This window comes from Fringilla coelebs (assembly GCF_963513975.1).
Source record: "Fringilla coelebs genome assembly, chromosome: 13".
In the NCBI taxonomy this organism is placed as follows: domain Eukaryota; kingdom Metazoa; phylum Chordata; class Aves; order Passeriformes; family Fringillidae; genus Fringilla; species Fringilla coelebs.
The window spans coordinates 10,660,181-10,682,646 of record NC_140039.1 but is presented as its reverse complement, the minus strand read 5'-3'; the positions used below and the strand labels follow the sequence as shown (position 1 = coordinate 10,682,646).

Below are 22,466 nucleotides of genomic sequence, written 5' to 3'. Positions count from 1 at the left end.
GAAAGCAGCTGGTAGCCGATGGTCAGGGAAGCATCACAATTTAGAGTACAGCTCCCCAGGCACTCCTGGCAATTCAGTGCTGGGCCCCTCCAGAAAGGGCTCTTGCCCTCCCTTCTGCAGCCACTCCATGGTTCAGCAATGGACAGATGCCTCCATTTCAGATCATGCTAAGAAAGGCTAGTGGTGAAGGCAAAGCTCAGGCTCTGGGAGCTCCAGGTCCAAACCCTGCTTGCTCACAAGCAAGCCCCATGGTCCATCTTTGTCCTGTTCTCAGCTGGGCTAGAGGGCACCCCAACACCCCACAAAGCCACCCGTAGCTACAGCTAGCATCTGTATTTGGATACTCCAACAAGAAACACTATGCAAGAGTTCCAGGCACTGCACTCAGGTTTGTCACAGCTGTCCCCTGAACACTGAGCTGGCTGCAGAAAGGTGTAGTAGGCTTTAGAAGCCACCCTGCAAAGCAAGTGCTGGCAGGTGCCACAGCCAGAGTGCGGACTGAACTGCTTGCTGCTGGCAGATGGGTGTTTAAGAGGGCTCCTTCTGCGCTGAGCTCAATCCCTCCCTCCTGTGCAAAGCCAGGGAAGCACTCAGTCCCAGCAGAGAGAAGAGCCACCTGGGCTTGGGAGCAAGGCAGGGTACCAGCCCCTGGGCAAGCAGGCTGGCCATCCTGGGAACTGCCTCTTTCCTGGGCCAGCACCCTACGGCACACAACACAGTCTGGCTGGCTACAACACCTCCAAAGGTGCCTCACTAGCAGCCAGAAGTGATCTCACAGCTCAGTAACGACGCTTTGTTCTTACAGACCATTTCCAGCCTTGGCCCCTTAACAGAGCACTGCTCAGCAGCCTGCCTCCCATGCCACCCCTCACACCACTCCAGTAGTATCCTCTGTCTGGAATGGACTCCCAGTCCAAATCATGTTACCAGTTCCCATCCCCAGTGCACAACAGGCTGCCCCAGAGGGACCTCGCAGAGCCCCCCAAAGGTACTGTACCAAAGATTTAATGATTTTCACTCCCTACCTGTGACAGTCACCAGCATGGAGGCCACAAGTGGACGGTTGTTGTCCAGCTTACGGCTCAGCCTCAGCTCCCCGCTCGACTGATTTACAATCAACAAGTGCAGTTCATTTCCCCGCTCAAAGGAGTAGAAGAGGTGGTCAGATGCATCTGGGTCATACGCTGGGACCTTCCCTATGACCCCTGAGGGGAAGGTGTTGGATTTATTGGACACGTAGTTATTGAACAGGATTTGGAAGTTCTTCAGAACAGGGCTGTTGTCGTTCTGGTCAAGGAGTTTGATGTGGACTGTAGCTCTGCTGACCAGAGGGGCAGAGGTGGCCTGCACTACAATCACATATTCAGATTTTGTCTCATAATCCAAGTCTATCAAGGCTGTGAGCTCCCCAGAAAAGATGTCCATCTGGAATATCTCGGGGATGTTGCCCTCCACAATTTGGTACATGATCTGGGCATTGGGTCCCTCATCCGGGTCAACAGCTGTGATTTGGGCCACCACAGAGCCTACAATGCTGTTCTCCTTCACCAGGACCTCAAACTCCTCAGCAGGAAAGACAGGAGCATTGTCATTCACATCCTGAATGGTGACCTGGATGTGGACAGGAGTTCGCTGAGGGGGGATGCCCCTGTCCACAGCGTAGGCGGTCAGTTCGTAGACAGGAACGCTCTCGCGGTCCAGCCGGCGCACGGTGCGAATGATCCCCGAGGTGGGCTCGATGGTGAAGTCTCCATCCCCATCCTCCCCGTTCTGGAAGGTGTACTGCACTCGCCCGTTGGTGTGGGCATCCCGGTCGGTGGCAGAGATCTGGAGCACGCTGGTGAAGGGAGGTGCATCCTCAGAGATCACGCCCTGGTAATGAGGGCTGACAAACTGGGGGGCATTGTCATTAACGTCATTCACCATGATTTCAACATATGTGGTGTCTGCCTTCTGGGGGATCCCATTGTCCTTGGCGGTGATAGCCAACGTATACGTGACCTGGTCCTCATAGTCCAGTTCTGCCTGGAGAGTGATGGCCCCAGAGTCTGGATCAATACGAAACTGAGGGACATTGTCTTCCAGGTAGTACGTGATGCGGGCGTTCTCCCCCACATCATCATCCGTGGCACTGATCACCACCACGGTGCTGCCCACAGGCCGGTCCTCGTTGATGCTCACAGAGTAGTGGGCACTCTGGAAGACAGGCCGGTGTGTGTTGGCATCGGTGATGTTGATGTGAACGTGGCAGTTGTCACGCAGGGTGCGATCAGAGGCTGTCACCGTGAGCACATAGCGCCTCTCCTGCTTGTAGTCCAGTGGCAGAGACAGAGTGATGAGCCCCAGCCCACCCTGCGTGCTGATGGCGAAGCGGTTCCGTGTGTTGCCCCCAGTGATCTGGTAGGTGATGGCACTGTTCACGTCCCGGTCCACTGCCGTGACGCTGAGGACGCTGGTCCCCACAGCCGCATCCTCATTCAGGCGGATGAAGTATTCCTTCTGGGTGAACTCAGGGCGGTTGTCGTTGACATCCATGACAGTGATGGTGACACTGGCCGAGGCGGATAAAGACGGAGACCCATGGTCATGAGCCTCTACCCCAAAAAAATAGTGCTCGACCGACTCCCGGTCCAAGGGCCCGCTGACCGTGATCCACCCCGTGGCGCTGTTCACCACAAAGGGTGTGTCAGCCGACACCCCTGTCAGTTTGTACTCCAGGCGTGAGTTCTCCCCGTAGTCTGCATCCACGGCCTGGATGTGAATGACAGAGTGGCCAAGGGGAGCATTCTCCAGGACAGAGATTTGAAAAGGGGTGCTGACAAAAATGGGGGCATGGTCATTGATGTCCACCACCTGGATGCTCGCCATGCCAGTGTTGTTAGAAAGAGGAGGACGCCCCGCATCCTGAGCCCGGATCCTCAGGGCGTACTCCCGCTCCACCTCAAAATCCAGGGGGGCCACCACCTGTATTTCCCCAGTGACACTGTCAATGGAGAACTGGCCCCGACTGTTCCCACTGATGATGTTGTAGTGCACCAGGGCGTTGTTGTCCTTGTCCAGGTCCGTGGCAGTGACGCGCAGGATCTCGGTGTGGGGCCGTATGTCCTCCCTCACTTGGACAATGTAGCGCTTCTCACTGAACTGAGGGATGTTGTCATTCTCATCAAGGACCGTGATGTAGACCTTGACAGTGGCGGAGCGGGGCCCCGGCTCCCTGCCCTGGTCGTTGGCTTCCACCACCAGCGAGTACTTCTCCATCTTCTCCCTGTCCACCGGCCCACTGGTGGTGATGAGGCCAGAGCGGGGATCAATCTCAAAGATGTCGTGGGCAGCCCGTTCATTAACAAAGCGGTAACGGATGTTGGCATTGGGCAGGGAGTCGACGTCGGTGGCCCGCAGCTGCAGAATGGGGTATCCCTCCTCAACGTTCTCCCGGATGGTCTCCCGGTACTCGCCCTGCTCGAAGACGGGGTCGTGGTCGTTGCGGTCAGCCACAGTGATGGCCACCATGGTGGTGGCGGAGAGCCGCGGTGTCCCGTGGTCAGTGGCCGTCACTCGGAAGTAGTGCAGGTCCATGCTCTCGCGGTCCAGGGCCTGTGTGGTGGAGATGAGCCCGGCCCGCGGGTCGATGCTGAACAGATCCCGCGAGCGGCTGTTCATCAGCGCGTCCATGGAGTACACCAGCCGCCCCGCCTCGCCCCCGTCGGGGTCCTGGGCCGTCACCGCCACCACCGCCGTCCCCGCCGGCTGGTTCTCCGCCACCTCCACCTGGTAGTTGTACTGGGGGAACAGCGGGTGGCGGTTCGGTGCTGCGCGCCGGCCCCGCCGCCCCGGGGCCGGCGCCGGGACCCAGGGTAGCGGGCGCGGCTGGGCGGCGCGGGGCGCGCAGCGCGGCGGGGACCGGCGGCGCGGCGCCGGGGGCAGCCCCGGGGGCACGGCCGCCGCCCGGCACGGCACGGCGGCGGGACAGCCCCAGCGGGCTGCCGGCCCCCAGCCTGCCGGCGGCGGCGGCGCGGTGGCCCCCAGCCCGGAGGGGAACAAAGGGAGCAGCAGGAGCGGTAGCAGCACCAGCAGTAGCGGCGGCGGCGGCGGCTCCCGGCGGCGGCGGCAGCAGGAGCGGCTCGGGGCGACCACCGGCTCCTCCGCCGCTGCCATGGTGCCTCGGCGGCCGCCGCCCGGCCCGGGCGCACGGCGATGGGCTCGGCGCCGCCCCCGCTCGCGCCGGCGATGGCCGCCCCCTGCCCCGCCGCCGCCGCCGCTGCTGCCGGGGGTGGTGGCGGCTCCTCCCGCAGCCCCAACATGGCTCCCGCCGCCCCGCCCCGCCGCGCCCCCGCCCGCCCTGCGCCGCCATCTTGAGCGCGGGCGGCCGGGCCGGGCCGTGCCGGGCGCTCCGGGCGCAACGCGCGGCTCCCGCGCCGGGCACCGCGGGGCGGCCGCTGCCGGCCCTGGAGCGGCGTGGGCCGCCCGCGAGCAAACCCGCGGGCGCAGCGCTGCCGGCCAGGTCTTTGCGAGGGGCTGCACGGGCCGGGTTCGGAGCATCCCTGCCAAAGCTGCAGCGCCCGCGGACACCGGGACACCGTGCACACAGCACGCACCTGCTGAGCCCACCGACCCGCTGCTGCGGCACTGCCGGTGCACCCGGTGCCAGAACGGTGCCCGCGCCACCGCCAGCGTCCCCAGGGCCAGGCGGTGCCCCCGTGCCCGAGGAGAGCCCGCGGGCACAGCTGCCCTGCCGCCGGCACAGAGGGCGAGGCGGGAGAGGGCCAGCGGTTGGGCAGGAGGCACTGCCGTGCCTTGGCAGCCCCGCGGGCTCCTTCCACTCCCCCATGGCCATCAGGCAGCACCACGTTGGCCATCTGCAAGGATGGGTATTACTGTGTGAATGAGGACCGGCTTCCCTGAGTCCGGCTCCTCCAGGCGGTGCAAGTGGTGTCACTGCCCAGCCCCTGCCACCCAGCTCCCCACCCATGGACACCCAAGTGCGTGGCACAAATTCAGCTACCTCACTCTGCTTCCCTGACACAGACCCCAGCTGCCAACACCCACAAGGTGTGGCACCATCACTAGAGGGAAAGTTGCTGATTTTGCTTTCCTGCATCCCCACTATAAAATGAAACCAAGAAACAACCTTGTATTTTTTCCAAGGAAAATTCAGTTTGAGGCCCTTGCATTACGGTGATTCATTAATGCATCATCCTCATAATATAGCTGTTGGTTTGATTCAATCAACTAATATCTCATCCTAATCTGCTGGAGCTTATAACAGGGTTTAAATCCTCATTAGTGTTTCGCATGCCATGGTAGAGGGACATCCTTGGCCATGTCCTGCTGAAGGAGAGGGCATGCTAGGGCAAATGCTAGGGAAGAAAGAACTGTGTCAGGGAGGAAAATAGAGCAAATCTGGGAGATGGGAGTTTAGGATGGGGCAGGGAAGGGCAGGGCATACATGGGATACACTGTGCCTCCCTGCACATCCTAGCTCCAAAGGGGCCCTCCCACCACCTGCAGAAGCCAAGGCCTGGCCACCACTGGGGAAGCCACAGGGTGGGCAGAGCAGGCAGGGCTTGTCCTTGCCCTGTTGCACGTGCTGACCATGTGTTGTAGGACCATGACAGGAAGTACCAGGCAAGCCCTAAAGTGGTGGCCAGTGCAGCTCAGCAAGTGCCACAGAGAAGTTCCCCTGGTCCTTACACAGTGCTCAGGGCTGACACCCAGTGAATGTGGATGTCTTAACTCCTGGAGAAGCCAACATGCTAATTTATGAACTCCATTGGATGCATAATCTGCTGTGTTTAACTCCTCAACCACCACATAACACTTCTGGCTTGGGTGGTCCAGCACCAGCACTGACAGGACCAGCCATGGGCACACTGTGCTCTTGGGGGATTTACGTTCTCCCCTACAGACCCTTAATTATCCACTTGAGCCCTCTCAGTGCTGTTAGAATAAGGCCAGAGCAGCCCTGGCCCTGCACACAGCTCACCCAAGAAACCTCATTTAACACAGAGCAGCTCATCACTCACGTGCAACAGGAACATGCTGGCTGATCACACATCACACCCCCTCAAACTGGGGATGTGCCATCAGGAAACCAATTCAGGAGAGAGACAATACTTTTTAAAAGTAATGAAGGCTTTCAAGTTTATTTGTTCTAATTACCCAGCTGACAGCTCAGGGGAGGAGGAGAAAATTATCAGGGTATTACTGCCACAAAATAGTTGTAATTGAATCATTCCAGACAATAAAGCAGAAGCGCAGGTCACAGGCAACGTGTCACTCCCCTCGTGCCAGCCACCAACACCCTTCAGTGTTGCACCACAATAAAAACACCAATACAAGGAGACACTGCTCTAATTGTGCATTATTACAGCCAGCAATCTTGAGTGTCTCACGTACATGGAGAGCAGGATCTGCTGAGCAGGCTGAGGACAGTGAGTTTACATGCTGCAGTTTGATTCCCTGCGATGAGTGAAGGCCTCTCCTGTGCAGCAGGTGCATTTTTCTGCCTGGACTCCCCAGCCAGCTACCCCCCAGCTCTTCCAGCCCTTGGCTGCGGTGGCAGCAGGGTGATGGGGCAGAGGCTGTTATGCTGCTGTGCAGCTGGGATAGGGTGAGCAACCCCATGGACAGCAATCGCTCGGGGATGCCAATGGGAGCCACCAGCTCTGCAGTCTGGGCTCCTGGCACGCAGAGCCACAGGTCCTGCCACTGCTGGGTTTGCCTGGCACAGCAAAGCCCGTGCTGCATCACTGAGGGCAAGTGCCAGATGAACATCTCAGCACAGCAGCATGTCATGGGCCAGCAACAAGCCCCAGCAGCACTCGGAAGCAAGCCAAGGTTGGCACAGGGGCACATGCAACCATGTGCTGCACAGAGCAATGGGGCACAGGAGAGCCACCTTGGGGACACACCAGTGAGCACTGGTGGCCCTTATGTACCACAACTGACCCAGGTGTGCAAATTGCACCCTTCAAGGCCACATGCCTGGGGACTTTGGAGAGACAGGCCAAAGAGGCAGGAGCTGGGACAGTCCTGGCCCCGATTCTGCAGGTAGCTGAGTTTGATGCCATCCCTATGTTTGGAGTGGCACAGCTTGCACCTGGCATCTACACCCCTGCCCTGGCAGGGCTGTGCCCATGGTCTGGCTCCCTTGGCACAGAGCCAGGAGCAGACACCAGCTTCCTGCTGTCAAGGTAGTGTTCTGCCCAGTGCCTGCTGTCCTCCACTGCAGAACCCCTGCCATCCCAGGCACCCCAGAGCTGCAGGCACGGGCTGAGGTTTGGGAGCACACATCCACAGCCAAAGCACGATTCATTACACTCTGTACAGACCATTAAACCCTTCCTTGCTCGGGCTGGCTGCCGGGGCAACTCCGCTGGGAGCCAGCTGAGGTTGCACGTACCTTGTGGGAAGTGAACTGTGAGTCCAGCTCTGCCAAACCCTTCATGTGGAGCAGCCATGCTGGGCAGGCCCCAGGAATGACGGCTGTGCCCCTAGCAAGGGCTGCTGCCCTCCACCCTTCCTTGTCAGCCAGCAACATGGTAGAAAAAGACAAGGCAAGAAGCTGAATGAGGGAAAACAACTGCATTACCCCCATTTGGAGATCAGCACCCACTGCTCTGGCTCTGTAGGCAGCAGGCATCCAACTGCTCCTGACGTTTTGGTGCCCCCACGACAGGATTGGGCAGGCAGGGCTACACTCACAGAAGTCCAGTTTAAGACATTTTTATTCTTCTGCAGGTTACACTTAGTGTTTAAGAAAATACAGGACTCCTTTTGACATTCATACATTTTTACAGGGAAAAAATAGGTTTCTCTACTAGGGTGGTTATTAAGCTTGGGCATTCCCAGGCTGACTTCCGTGCCCCCCTTGGCTGCCAGGCCAACACCCTCTCTTCTCAAAACGTCACTGCCCTAGTGGCCAATCCAGGCCTGCAGAGTTTGTGTCACCCCTCAAGCTAAAAACAAACAAAAAAAATTAAAGTAAATACAGTGCCCAGTATTTTCAGTTTCACAGCTCCTACACTGGCTACTGTAAAAGAAGACCTGGAGACAGGGAGTGACCACACTGTGCACACAAATATCTAAGAGACCCATGTTAGTGTGTGTGACTATCTGGACCAGGGAAGCAGGTTAATCCCATTTGCTAGAAACCTAGAGGAAATAAAAATAAGGGTTCCCCACAATGAGCGTAGTCACAAACAGCTACTGGACACCAGGCTCACGCTGCCTCTGAGGCTGCCATGGGGACAGGGAGGGCAGCGAGGCAGAGCTACTACGAAGCTCAAGGCAAGAAATGCACGCGCTTCACGACCAGAGCGCGCCTGCCCAAGGGCAGCCCTCTGCTCGAGGCAATGCTGCAACAGAGGTGGCAAGTGGCAGCTTCACTTGGCAGGACACGTCTTTGTGCTGTGTCCAGCCAAGGGCTTCCTAAGGGCAGTGTCATCCACGTGGCTCTTACTTCTAGGCTGCCACGGTGTGCAAGAAATTCAGATTTAAACATCACTATAGAAAGCAGATTGAAAAGCAGCTGCTGGGGTAAGACCTCCACGACCCAAGATGGGCTGCTGCCCAGAGGCAAAGCTGAAGGCTAGGAGGGAGTGAAAGGCTCACTAGACGAGGCGTTAGACAGCGAGCAGCTACTTTCCCTTGGCAGGGCTGCAGCACAGTGGCACTAGCAGCAGGAAACAAAACAGATGTTACAAAAGCTTCTTCCAAGCACCAGCGGACTCCACTTGGTCACTGCAGGGAGAGAGACGCACATGGAAAAGAAGTGATACTCTAAGGCAAAGGCCTTTCTCTTCAGGACCTTGGGACACCAGTGCAGCTAAACATCCCCCCACGCTGGCTGCTAAGCCCCCACAAGCTCTCTGCCCTTCCCACTAACACCAGCTGCCCAAACAGCTCCTGCTGAGTCTTGCAGGCAAACCACGTGCCAGCGCCCACCCTGCTCCGCCTGCCCCGGGCACCAGGCCCCGGGGGCACCCCTCACCCTCTCTGCCACTGGCGCTTCCACAGGGCCGGTGAACACTGTCCCAACCTTAGGCCTCACACAGAGGGATATAAGGTATGAGCTGTACTGGGAGGGAATGGGGAGAAAGTGTCAACAAAAGACATAGTCAATCCAAGTGGTTCAAACTCCAGTCCAAGCTGAGGAGCATTAGCTGGTACCAGAAGAGATTTCTGGGAATTCCTTATAAATCTCCAAGATGATCAGTTTCTCCATCTGGCACTGCTGGTCGTCCTCCTCCTCACCCAGGATACGCTGCAGGATGCCCTGCAGGTCAGTGAGGCGGTGCTGGTGCTGCAGATAGGGCGTGGAGCGGATGATGGCATGCATCAGGGACAGATACTCCATCCTCAGCTGCCAAGTGGGAGGGGAGACAAAACACAGAGCACAGTGAAAGATTTGAAGTGAGATAAACAACCCTGCCAGCCTCCATGACAGCATGAGCACAGGAAAACAGCTGCTTACTGCTGCACCATCCACCAGAGCACAACTCCAGAGGCATCTGCTTTCCTTAAGTATCATTAGTAACTATGGAAAACTCTGCTTTTCCCACAGCAAGAGCGCTGCTCCTCCCCTGCCCTTGAACACGTGCACATTCCCCGCCTCTTGCAACGCCAAACAAGAGAAATTCCTCCTACTACTACTCACAGAGGGTCTCTCTTTCCAAAGGTTCCTGGTCACAAGTGTGCAAGACCACCAGAAGCCGGGCAGATCTTTCTTCAGCTATGCTGGTGTGCCAGGCAGGATAAATCTTCCCTTCCTCCTCAGCTCTGAAGGCTGATTTAAGCTCCCAGAAATGTTGTGCCCACCCCAGAACTCCACTCCTGCCTGCACCAGCAGGCCCCATGAGGGGCTGGAAAAACACCACTGCTTTGGGACTGTGCCCCCTTCCCCAGTGCCTATAGGTTACTGTGAGCACCTTGTCTCCAGGGGAGAGATCCGCAATCTGCCGCACCAGGATGTCTATCAGGACCATCATGTCTGTGTGATAGAAGATGCTGGCTGTGTCCTTGCTGGCAAAGATGTCCTGCAGAAACTTCAGCACTGAGTGTGGTGGCTGAGGCTGATGCTTGAAGATGCAAACTGGATCATCTGGGGGCAGAGACACTGTGCTGAGCCACACGCTCCCCATTGCCCCTCTGCTCCATCCTCAGTGCACTTCCCTTCATTAGACCCTTTAGAGAGGAGGCTGTCCTGCCCTCAGCCAGCCACTCCCTGCCCATGGATAGCTGGGGTGCTCAAAGATGAGTAATCAGGACGGCAGCTCTGCAGGCTACCAAGATGACAGCAAACTCATTATGATGAGCATTAATCACTGTTTGTTTCACTGACCATCCCAGGTGAGAGCACATTAGCACACTGCCTCTCAGTATCGCCTGTTTTTGCTCAATAGCCATCACTCATTTTCTCCCTGGTTTATAAAGAGGGGTCCAATAACCCCTCTGAAAAGCCCATCAGAGCCTGTACCAAAAACAGGCTTTCACCAGACACCAGGCTAGTACTGTCCCAGAAGCAAGAAAAGAAACAGTTCCAAGTTTAAATGAGCCACCACATCCTGTTCTCTTGCAAAACACAACCCCGCAGACTCCAAGAGGGGCTGTGGGCCATGGCAGCTCCTCCAGCAGTTGTCAGGAAGGTGGGCAAAACAGAAGCATCTTCATTAGGTTGTGGCCCCCCTCTTTCTTCTCCCAGCTCCTCACTGTAAGGTGATCTCTGCAGGGAATCTGGCAGAGAAAGGGCTAAACAAAGGCTTTGGGAGGAGGCCAGGCAGAAGAGCACTGAGGTGCCTGCTGCCCTCAAGCTGATATAATATGGAGACTGATTTGCAGCCCCAAAGAGAACTAAAGCCAGAGTAAGATGAGCTGCATGCATCACAGGATGGGTTATTTCCAGCAGCTCAGCAAAATGAGTTCTCTCAGGCAGCAAAGCTCCTGTGCTCCAGAAGGTATTAGCAAGCACAATAGTGGCCTGCAGCACAGGCTGAAAGACCTGGCACCACTCTTCCTGCAGAGATCTCCAGCATTCCAGCAATCTGCTCTGCAACAGCTCTACAAATACACTGGATTTCACTCCATGCCTGAAGCAGACACAAGGCTAACCCTCTGCCGGCAATTCAGAAATGGAAAGTTCCACTCCAAGCAGTGTTTCTGAAGACAAAAGCTCCCTCTGCATCTGTCCCCCAGGGCAGATGTTTGCCAGTACAGGCAGAGGTTTCTATGCCAGCACACATTGAGTCCTCTGCCTGTCCAAGAACTGAAGTGACCCAGGACCAACTTTCCTCCTAGACAAGAGCTTACCCATGGCAGCTGGTCCATGCTCTGAGATGGAGCTGATCTGACCCAGAAGTATGGAAATGGCAGCTCCTCCTCTGCCCCTAGATGCCATTAGCCATTACCTTATTCCTTGGGCAGCTCCATCCTCAGCAATGCAGACTGTCACCCTCACAAACTCACCAGGAAGCAGCACAGCACAGCCTGGGCTGACAGCTCCTCAGCCACCTGCACCCCTGACATCCTACCCTGTAAGAGCATGGCCATGTCTCCCCAAGGATCTTTGTGCACCCCCTGCCAGGCATGCAACAGTGTCACACACACACACTCACCTCCTCTGTTCAGCAGCAGCAGGAGCTTCTCTGTGAAAGTCTTCACGTTGGAGTGCTTGCTTATTGTAGTCATGATCACACTGTGTTCTGGAACTAAGGAAGAAACCTGTTCAGCATCTCCCTTTTCTCCTGAAGACCATGGTGATAAAAACACACAATGGGTGGCCCCTATTTAACATCAATACTCTGGGGTGCTTTGGGGAACCACAGTCTATCAGGGCTACAAAAAGTTTCAGGCCACAGAGTGGGTGGCAGGGAGAGAGAAGGTGAAATAAATCTGGAAACAGCACATGAAACACTTGCAACTTGGTGCTTTCTCCATATATCTCATTCATGTGTTCCCACCTTGCCAGCCAAACACTGGGAAAATACCAGGCTTTATGTTGTCAATCATTACCTCTGCTCACAACCCTCTGCAGCCAAGGGCTCCATTCTTTGGTACCTTCTTCCTTCCTACCAGCAGTACCCTTCTGGAACTTAGAGTCTTACAAGTTCTCTTAAGAAGGGTCCCAGGAGCATCCCAGAAGAGAAAAGTTTTTCCCAGCACTCAGCACTGTGCTGTGCAAGTGCACAGGCTGAAGACTTCTAGGAATTGTCCCCTTGCGTGGTCTGGGAGTGATTTGCTGTAAAATACATTTACCCTAGCAGAGCTTTTGTGTGCGTGCGAGTGTGCATGCTCAATCACATAAACAGCTCAGTGTGGCTATTTCTGTGGCCTGTAATATTTCTCAGGCTGCAAAGTGTTTCAGGATCCTGAAGGGCATCAATATAATATGCATTTAGGAGAGTTTTTGAACTAATGCTGCACCACTGAACTGCATGATAGATGAATCTTGCAGACATAGAGATAAAAAATTCAATGCAACAATAAGTAATGTGAACATCATTTAACATGTTCTTAGCATCAGAGACCAAGTCACTGCTCTCAGCTATGCCCCAGGTGGGCAATAACCCCCAGAAACACACTGCCTGTCATGCATTACTGCCTAATTACAGTAGCCAGCAAGGATATGGATAAGTGTGGGAAGGGGTAATGAATGAAAGCAGCAGAGACATACTTAATCAGTTTCTGTGCACTCAACTTTCAGAGGAAATTAGAAATTTCTGCCTAAATTTGAATGATGCATAACCCAAAATAACAGGTAAATTACTGGACATTTGCTGCTTTATCCTCCCCTCCCTCCAAAAGTTCAAGGATAATGTCATGAAGTAGACCAAGGGTAATTAATTAACTAAAGACAATTGGAGCAACAGGAGACTGGGTTAAGGAATGGCCTCTCTTAGCAGGACCTGGAACTACACTCCAATCTTCCAAGAGGCTTCAAAATGTGCAGGCAGAGAGAAGGAGGATGCTCTTCCCTAAGGACCTGACCTGCTGTCTGTCCTTATGGAGCTCAGCAGGGCAGGGAGGAGACAGAACAAGGGCAAAGAGGGGAGAGCACATCTCAGGCCAATGCTGAAGGGCCTGGCCTCAACAACTTGGCACTGAATGAGCTTCAGGCAGTGTGGACAGGGAAGCAGAAGCTTTGCCAAGACCCGCAGAAGGCAGAGGACTTTTGTTGTGAGTTGGTATTGAGAAATGCCCACTGAAGCATCTTCTGTCCCAGGTCACCCATGCCTATAAATTAACTCCACCCATGCTCTGCAAGTACACTCCAGGAACTCTTTTAACTGGGCACTATGGAAGCCCAGTGACAAATCCACTGAGCTGCCCAGAGCTTCTGGGCAGGGGCTCTCAGACCATTTTTTCCTCTAGGGTTTTGCACTATATTTAAACACAGTGTAGTGCCAGAGACTAGGAGAGCTGGTTGGTGGTTACAGCACCATCAAGACCCAGTAAGATTTTCCCTCCCCATTTTTCACACTCTCACTCCAGACCACTGAAATCCTGCCAAGGCAGAGCAGCACCAGGTCAACCTGGAATGTGGAGATTGAAGGCCAGAAGGACGTTGACAAATAAGTCAGGCAGCTGGTCGGTGGTGTCCGAGGGCAGCCCGTCCTCAATCACATCCAGCAGGAACTGCACAAACTGAGAGTTGAGATGTTCTGCACAAGGAGAAAGGGGCATTAACAGCACAGTGCAAAATACACTAAGCAACAAGGGACCATCCAAGCCACTTCTCTGTTCTTTTATGCTTAAAAACCATTAGTGTCAGCCCACGGGGAATGAAGGGCTCTTCAAGTGGACTAGACAGACCACTGAAGCATCTTTGTGTGAGACAGTGCAGGGTTGCTGAAATTTGGTACCCCAAAGGGAAATTTTTTTTTTGAGTAAACAAACAACCAAATCCTGCTCTAGCTGTTGCAGAACCAATGCCACCAATGAAGGCTTCAAGGTAGGAAGAGATTGGCATTCTTGACCACTGGTTCAGTTAATCTCTTTTAAAAAACCTCTAATAACCTAGATCATTAGTAATAACCCAGTTTTCAATTCAGCTATTAGGAAAGCTCAGGAGCTCATGCAAATAAGCCCACCTGCAGGAAATAACTGCCAGGGTTACACAAGGAGAGAAAAACAGGAGGTGTAGAAGCTCATTCCAGTCTCTACTGCACCACTTTAAATCTTGTACAGGTTTACCCAGGGTTAAGGTAAAGCTGCTGACAAGATATTTATAAAAGTCTCTACTGCATTTCAAGGAAAATTAAGCCCAGAATTTCCCAAATACAAAACAGCCATGGAAAGAAGTGGGCAGGGCTTTCTGGCTGAAATGAAAGGACAGAGGACAAAACAGGGAGAATATTTGCACTTTGTAATTGACGACAATATCCTTAATCATCTCCACTTTCCCTAAGAGCCTGAACTACAAAGAGCTGCACTATCCTACTAGAAGAGAGACCAGAAAGAGGCCACATTATGCAGCTGACAGCCTCAGTGGGTGTTTGTGTAGGGATCTGGGATCTCAGCCTCATCAGCAGACAGTCTCCAAAGCAAGTAAGAGGTGTGTGCTTTCACACAGGCCAGAGGTAAAACAAAATGCCACTTAGTCACGGGGATGGGCAAATCCATGTTGCCTGCAGCATGGCATTCAGTCCTCCACTGCTCTAACCCACATTTGTGCTGCTCTTTGGAAATCTGGCATCTCAGCCCTGTGCTTCAGCTGCCAGGCTCTATTGACAAAGAAGAAACCCTACTCTTGCTGGGCCTTCCACTGAGCTGCCCCTGGCCTTGACCATCAGGAGAAGTCCCTTCCCCATGTCTGCCAGCATGCCCCAGATATCCCGTCACCAGCTCTGCTATGAGCACAACCCACTCTTACCATAGTGGTGATATGGCAGGGGCTCCCCCATGGAGAACATCATGGCCAGCACCAGTGCAGAGTAACACATCTTCTGATGATCTGCAAGGCAAAGGTCCTGTCATTAGTTCTCAGGATGTGAAACCTTTCCCCAGCTGCAGCTGGGAAGTGACACATTTCATACAGGCATTTAACACTCCTCATTCCTGTACTGACTGAGCAGTAAGGGTGTTTTTCCCCGTTTTAGCACAGCACACGCCTTCTGTGCCGTGTGTTTCCAAAGCAATTTAAAAATAATCATAACAAGAGTCCTCTATTTTTTTCCCCTCTACTTCAGAGGATCTGGGCAAACTTGATCTGAATAATTAAAAACCTCCCCTGCACAGTCCCAGGACACATCCCATAGTTATGTAATTATTGAACCCAGAAAAAGCATCCATCTGGCCAGCTCAAAATACTGCCTGTTCCAACCAACACCACCCCCAGACAGCCATGCTGCTTGTTACCATCTCTGCACTGCTCTACTTTTGCTACCTCAGCTCTGCCTGAAGGTATAAAAGGCCCCTGGGGAGACCAGATCACTGCTCAGACTGTGCATCTGCCCACCTCCCAGGCCACACATCTCCAGCACTGATACATCCCACAGCCTGCTAGTCCAACACAATTTTCGCTGGCAGCAGCTATCTGTGAATGCTCCAAAGAACCCCTGCCAGTGCCTTTCCTGAATTTTAATTAATGGATACCTCTCAATAGATATCTGCAGAACAAAAAAAAAAAAAAAAAAAAAGTCATCAAATAGGATCTGTGCCCTCATCAAATGTAGCCTCTGTCCAGTTCAGCAAGTCTGAAGGCAATAGGAAAATGAGTATTATTTAGGTTACCACATGTACTGGCTAAATAAAGTTCAGCTACATCTGCCAGAAAGAGCCCTGGGGCACAAGGAAACTGAAGGTGTAATTATGAAAAAATGACCAAAACTACTTTTCATCAGAGGAGAAAAAGGCCCCTTCAATCTATGATGCTTTTCCCGGCCATACTGCTGCCCTGCACAATACACACCCATTCCAGTGTCCCCTCCAAACGCTTTAAGATATTTCACTTCTCCATGCACAAAGCAATGCGTCTGTAAACATCTGCACCCTGCAGTTTGGCTTTGACTGCACAGGCTGATGCCTTCAATGTCACCACTTACTCCTGGACTTGGCCAAAGGACTTGCAACACTTGGCAGCTCTCAGGTTTACTGTCAGCATGGGGGAAAAATGCCATGGAGTCGTTCCAGCCCCATGCCCCCTGGGAAGTCAGCTCTGTCAGCAAAGCCTCTCCACTCAAAGCACACTCACACTGTCACAGTTCCACACCATGCCTCAGTTTTCCATCAGCAAGTACTTTGAGTAAAAATAGATCATTTGCAGCTTAACCAGATACTACAGTATGAACAAGATTAAGAGTTTGTAGACCATGTGGCAGCAAAGGAAGGCTGAAAACTGCTGTTTACTCTCTGTAAACAGAGAGGGAGGATATTTAATGACTTAAATATAATTCATGCTTCTTATATAAGAAGTTCTCAGCTATAAGGTGACAGTGATGCCAAAGCAGACTGTAGCAGAAAAGAGATCTGACAAACTGTTCACCACATGATTTCTTCATTCTTCCCTCCATGGCTACAGGAGCTGGGTCTCAGAGGAAGGACACTGCAGTAGGTAGACACAGGGAGCTGCTGTTTTCATGTTCCTAGAAAGGCTTTCTTTTCTCAACAAAACATTTTCCCTCATCACATCAGGAGAAATGAAATTAAGTGAGAGCCAGAAGCCAGTGATAAACATGGCAGTAGCAAATATGGAGGAACGGACTAGAGATGGGAGGGAAAGGACTAATTTTATACCTCCTTGGTCCATCTGCCATTAACTGATGTCCATTCATCTTGGCTGACAGTAGTCTACATGACTAGGAGGCAAATCTTGTTGTATTTCCCCAAAGATGACAAATAAAAGAACGCTGAAACCAGCCAGAAACCAGAACCCGGGGCAAATCCAGATGAACCCAGGACACTCACACTACACATAGGTTCTACAAGTTTTTGGGAGCGTCCCAGCTGCAGCAGGACAGAACTCCAAGACTCACCATGCTGAAGAACAGGGTAACTGTCAGTCAAAACACAGCTTTTGGTTTTTATCTTACAGAACAGTGCCAGTGGCTGTCAGAAATTAGGTAGTATCAATGCAGCTCTCCTGAAGCAGAGGGACTGCTGACAACAGACTGAAAAGCATCACTGAAGTAGCCATGAGAGGTGGGAGAGATACAGCTGTTAGCTTACCAGCCTGCATTGCTGAAAACTACTGAGATAGTGGTGAGAAACTGCAATCATGTATGAAAAGCTTTTCTCAGAGGCCTTTGAAAACCTTGCTTCCACCTTCTAAACACAGCAGTGTGAAATGTGGGCACTGGAAGCAGACACAATTATCTATGACTGAAAGGAGAAGAGCCTGACAGCTGACTTGCATGTAAACTGTGCTGCAACAAGGGAGAAAGTCATGAATACAGACTGGATTATCCCTGTCTGTTTTCTTTGGAATTGTTCTGGCTAATTCTGTCTTGCTGTGGCTTATTATAAAGTGCTCTAACATGGATAGATGTGCAGGCCAGCTGCAGCAGAGGGAAGGAGCTGTCCAGAAGCAGCAGTAAGACCCAAGCATCTGCAGAAGAACTGGCCAGCAGCCAACATACATGCCTGCATCAGTCCCAGGGTAAAGCCCTTCTCACCAAAGGCACCCAGCATCCACAGACAGAGCTTCTGCCCCAGCTGCTCTTCAATAATAAGCCAGGAGGGATCCCACAGAGCTGCTGCAGCCAGTTCCAACTCTCCAGTTGTGTAGTACTGGCACTGACTGCTCTGGCTGCAGTACCCACAGGAGGGATTAGCTATTCCACAGCATGTCACGGATCAGCTGCTATTCCCCAGTTTTTAGTACCAAAATAAGCTCAAGTCATTCTAGGATTCAAGGTCATGTTTTCACACAAGCTCGCCATTTGCTGGCAGCACATGAAGCAGTAAAGCACCAGAATGGTAGGAGGGAACTACTAATGCCCTGAAACACCTCTGAAGGACAGACACATTTGGGCCAAGGATGGTTACCCCCCTGCTGCCCCACTGCGAAGGCTGAGAGGACTGGATGATGCACAGATGCCATTACACAAGTGCCTACCATAAAGCCTAGCCCAAGGAAAGCAGCACAGGATGAGGACACTGATTTGTGAGTCCTGGATCCCCACAGTGGTCTGTCAGCAAAGGAGGAGCAGCTTTTCACCCTCCAACTGGACCACCTTACAGCAAGGATGGAAAATCCCTCACCTTGAGACGATGCTAGGGAAAGGGAGATGCTGCAGAGCTGCAGCCTGACAGCTCAGAGGACACAGTAGAGCCACTTCTCACCCACTTCCACTGCCCTACTTTTAGGACTCCAAAGCAGAGCTAAGACTTGCTGAGAGATAGGCCTGCTCCAGCCTAAGTACTACTTAGAGATCAGCAGCGGTGTGCAGAAGTCACACAGGTCAGAGCTCAAAGCTCCATACCCACCAAGAGGCTGAATCAGCTGTGCTGTCTGGGATGACACATCCCTGGGCAAAACACAGCATCACTGCAACCAGGCAAGGAGTAAGAAGGGTGACCAGCCCACTCTGCCTGCACAAAGACAGCTCAGGAACAGGGCAGGAGACAAAACTCTGTTTAGGAAGGTTGCTCACTTGGAGACAGTCTTTGTGAATGAATGATGGAGGCACAATAAAGTTTATTTTTGGCAGCACAAAATGAGGAGAAATGCTGCTGCAGGAACACAGTCACAGTCCCATAACCAAGCAGCATTGCTTCTTGGGCAGTGAAACCTCAGCCTAGAGAAGATGCTTCTCAGCCCTAACCAGATTGAACACCGAGAGTGTGGCAAGTTCACAGCACAGAATGTATAAGCAGCAGTAACAAAAGAGGAAGCACAGCCAGCACAGGAGTAATACTTGCAGACCCAGAGCACCAGCCCTTCTCCCTGCCCTGAAATGCCACCCTCCTCATCTCTGAAATGCCTGCACTAATATGGGTCACAATTAGCATAAGACAATGGATTTTCAATGTCCTTTTAAGAGAAATATGCCACTGCCAGCACTACAGGTTGGCTTCAAAATGGGGAGCAAAGCTGTGACTGTCCAAGACTAGGCATGTGTGGGGAGCTGGAAGGTAACTCCAGGGGAGTATTACTACATGCTCACCTTACTCTTAGGCTTTTCCCCAGCATGTGCTTCTGGCTGCCCAGAAATAAAGGACACTGGGCTAAGCAGGAGCTCTGAGGGCACAAAGGACATTCCTGTTAGTAGCAGGGACAGTTCATCCTAACAAATGGAGGAGTGTGAAGCAGAAGGAACATGAGGACAAAGCCTGAGTATGAAAAGCAAAGAGCTGGGAAAACCTGGGCCATGGCACTATCCTACAGAGGACCAGGACTGCAATGCTAACAACAGCACTAGCATCTCTCTTGGCACAGTGGTGGAGAGAAGGCCCTTTCCTTTAACCAGCACACATCTCACTCACCACAATGAAAAACCACAAAAATTGGGTATAGAATACTGGAAAAAACTCTTTAAGAAACTGCAGAGATCTTCCTTGAGATCTGCAAGTGTCTCTTGTCAGCATTATGAAACAAAACTGGAACAACTCAAAATGTGTTTTAAGACATCTACAAGAAGTGACACAGATCATTAATGGCATGTTCAAGAGCTGGAGGGCCTCACACCGTTGGACTGAAACATCCCTTCCTGTGCATCCCCCAGTTACAGAGGTAATAACCTGAATAACTTTAAAACCAGACACCATTCCTCCCAGGCATGTGGAGCAGCCAGGCAATGGGGGGCCACTGCTGCTGCTGCAAATCACCTACTGGGAGCACACATTCCCAGGGCTGTGGGAACAGCAGCTCTGGCTCACCCTGTGTGTGAGTCTGCATGTCCCGGGCCAGCTCCATGGGCAGCACGGAATTCACGAGCGTTGAGATCACGGCAGCATCCAGGTTGCACATGGCTCCAAAGCACTTCAGCAGCAGCAGCCGCAACGGCACCCTGTGTTCCTGCAAAACCAATTTGTTACATCAAACCATGTCCTAGAGGAGGGCTTGCTCTGAGGCTTGGACAGAGCTTCTAGATGTTCCTGTTGTTGGGAAGCCACAGACCCTCCCATGGTGACATGAACCCAGAAGCTCTAAAAGCTTTTAGCAACGGTACAGGAATCACTTTACAATAATGTTCACAAATGGGCTGGCTACAGGTTGTTGGCACATGTGGTCAGAGGGCATGTGGCAGCCAGAGCTCAGATCTGAGATGTCCCACATCATTCACTAGATCTGGTAACACACCAACAACCCATACCTGTCCCCAGCAAAGAGAATGAATGTGCTGGGTAGCCAGGATTCTCTGAGCATGCTAAAATTTTGTGAACACTGCTCTGATTAAGGCTTCCTGATGAGGTAACATTTGCAAGCTCTCTTCAGAAAGTTTTGGGACATGCAAGAATTCCAGCAAAGATGATGCTCAGCCTGCACCTCCGATGCAGGAGCTCTGATGCTGAGGTAACCTGCATATTCCACCCTCAGCCAACAACTCCAGGGATCAGAGAACACAAGAGAGCCAAGCCCTGGCATTGGGCAGGACAGCAGCCAGGACAGGACATCCAACTGCTCCTTACCTGGTCAGGCTTCCTTGGAATTGTGGTCAGAGAAGAGCAGACAGCCAATGCTGTCCCTCAATGGGCCAGTAAAAGCAGCAAGCTTTACCCTTGCCAAGTGCTAGCTACTGCTTCAAAGTTTACAGCATTCTCTGCTCTTTCACACAACTTTCATGCATAGCATTGACATTAGCCAGCACTTGAAAGGGATATGCTGCAGTTTCAGTGAGACCACAGAACTGCCCTATCCAAGGGAAACATCGTATATTCTTTCATTCTACCAACCCTGCTCTTTTGCATCTTCAGGGAAATCTTAAAAAGACATTTGGTGCATTTTGCCACCTTACCATCTGATAATATGCCACAAGGGACAGGACAGATTCAAACTCATTCTTCTTGCACATTTTCTTGCAAACTTCTGGGTCTGCATCTGTCTGGAAGAAGGAATTGACAGGTAACCCAGTGACACATCAAAGCAGAAGGTGCCTGCTGCAGGGACCTCGAGGGAGTCCACTTGCTTTCAGATCTCAGTAGCCCCAATATCTCACAAAGAAACTGAAAGCAGAGCACAGAAACAGGTCAAGAACCATCACCCTTCATCATCATTCTTCACCATCAAAGTGGATTCTTGAGAAATGCCTCTGCCACAGAGCACATCTCAGGCTGAAAATATCTAAAACATGACCCAGAAAGTACCTGATTGAGAGCATCACACACTTGCACAGGGCAGCTGCAGCCCTGCTCCCATCCTGAGAAGCACATCATCTCCCACCCCTAAGTTATGAGGAAATGGTTGCACAAAATCCCACTCAGCCTTGCCCAGCAGGCCCACAGCAAGGCAGCACAGGCTGTATGCAGAGTGACAAAGACCCTGGCATCTATTACAGAAAATGTACCTGTTTTCTCCAGAACTGGAGAGGACTATACAATAGTGCCAGAGCAAACCCCACACCAGAACCCCTAACACAGATCATGTCACTGCACTGAGGGCAGTTCCCAAATCATCCCCAGACACAGCCAGCCTTGTACATACTAGTGAGAGTGCTGGGACAGTAATCCCACTGCTGGTCAGCATGGGCATGTTCCTCTCCTGTATGCAGAGATGCGTGAGATGATTTATACTTTTTCACAAAAACAGCTTTAAAGCTCACTTTCAAGGCAACCAAAGAATGTTCTTTGCATTTAATGAGCTTAACCCCACAAGTACCTCCCAGCAATGGAGGATATCTTAAGTGGAAGATGAATTAAATGGGCTTAGGAGTGCAACAACCCTACCAGAGACTTATAGGTTTTCTGTGGGAGGTTGGGTTTTTTGGAGGTGAGGGTTTATATCCTCTTGTAAATACCAAAACTACCATGAACAGCTCAGTAAGGTGGAATGGAGAGCAAAGGCAGCTCAAGAGCACTGCAGAACCCACAGAGAAGGGTAGGGCTTACTGACACTAAAGGATGCACAAGAAACCTGTGCCCTCCAAACAGCAGATCCAGTGGCAACACAGGGGTGAAGGAGGTCAAAAAGAGGAACTTCACTAGCGCTGTCTGCTCTGGTCTGCCTGTAAAGAGAGGAATTTACTCACCAGGATGCGAAGCAGCTCCTCCAGGTAGCAGCAGATGACATTCTCATCCTCGTAGAGCGCCCAGCTGCGCTGCTGAGCATCATCCTTGTGCCTGGCCAGATCTGCAAAGATCACCTCCAGCCGCTGCTCGTCATGACAGATCTGGCCCGAGGGCAGCCCCGCACTCAGGTTCTGCACGACAGCAAAACCACTGGTTAGTGGGGCCCTGACAGCTGGCTCTTGTTTGGGTGCCTGTTTCCTGCAATCTTGTCTCACAACTGGCAGTTGACCTCATTCAGTCAAGAGCTGGCAGTATAAAACCAGTAAGTTTATGACACATGTTATTTCAGATCTCATACTTTT

The 22,466-nt window shown here is 52.4% G+C and overlaps 2 protein-coding genes across 3 annotated transcripts in view; both read right to left on the bottom strand.

The window, feature by feature from the left end:
• The window catches only part of CELSR3 (cadherin EGF LAG seven-pass G-type receptor 3), a gene marked incomplete at its 5' end in the record, with an annotated part of 31,413 nt that extends 27,258 nt beyond the window's left edge, over nt 1–4,155 (bottom strand). Inside the window, one exon of the mRNA XM_084214567.1 lies at nt 1,026–4,155. Within this exon, the coding sequence (XP_084070693.1) occupies nt 1,026–4,155 (3,130 nt within the window). The remainder of the gene's footprint in view (nt 1–1,025) is intronic.
• Nucleotides 4,156–7,716: 3,561 nt separating this feature from the next.
• NCKIPSD (NCK interacting protein with SH3 domain) overlaps nt 7,717–22,466 on the bottom strand; it is a 52,596-nt gene continuing 37,846 nt past the window's right edge. The window contains exons 6-13 of one of the 2 annotated variants that reach the window (XM_084214224.1): nt 22,125–22,295; nt 20,895–20,981; nt 19,816–19,954; nt 14,870–14,950; nt 13,530–13,658; nt 11,613–11,705; nt 9,930–10,102; nt 7,717–9,364 (exon numbers count right to left, since the gene is read on the bottom strand). In XM_084214224.1, coding sequence (XP_084070350.1) covers nt 9,161–9,364; nt 9,930–10,102; nt 11,613–11,705; nt 13,530–13,658; nt 14,870–14,950; nt 19,816–19,954; nt 20,895–20,981; nt 22,125–22,295 — 1,077 coding nt within the window. In that variant the 3' untranslated portion in view covers nt 7,717–9,160. The remainder of the gene's footprint in view (nt 9,365–9,929; nt 10,103–11,612; nt 11,706–13,529; nt 13,659–14,869; nt 14,951–19,815; nt 19,955–20,894; nt 20,982–22,124; nt 22,296–22,466) is intronic. The other variant, XM_084214225.1, reaches the window with a different exon arrangement.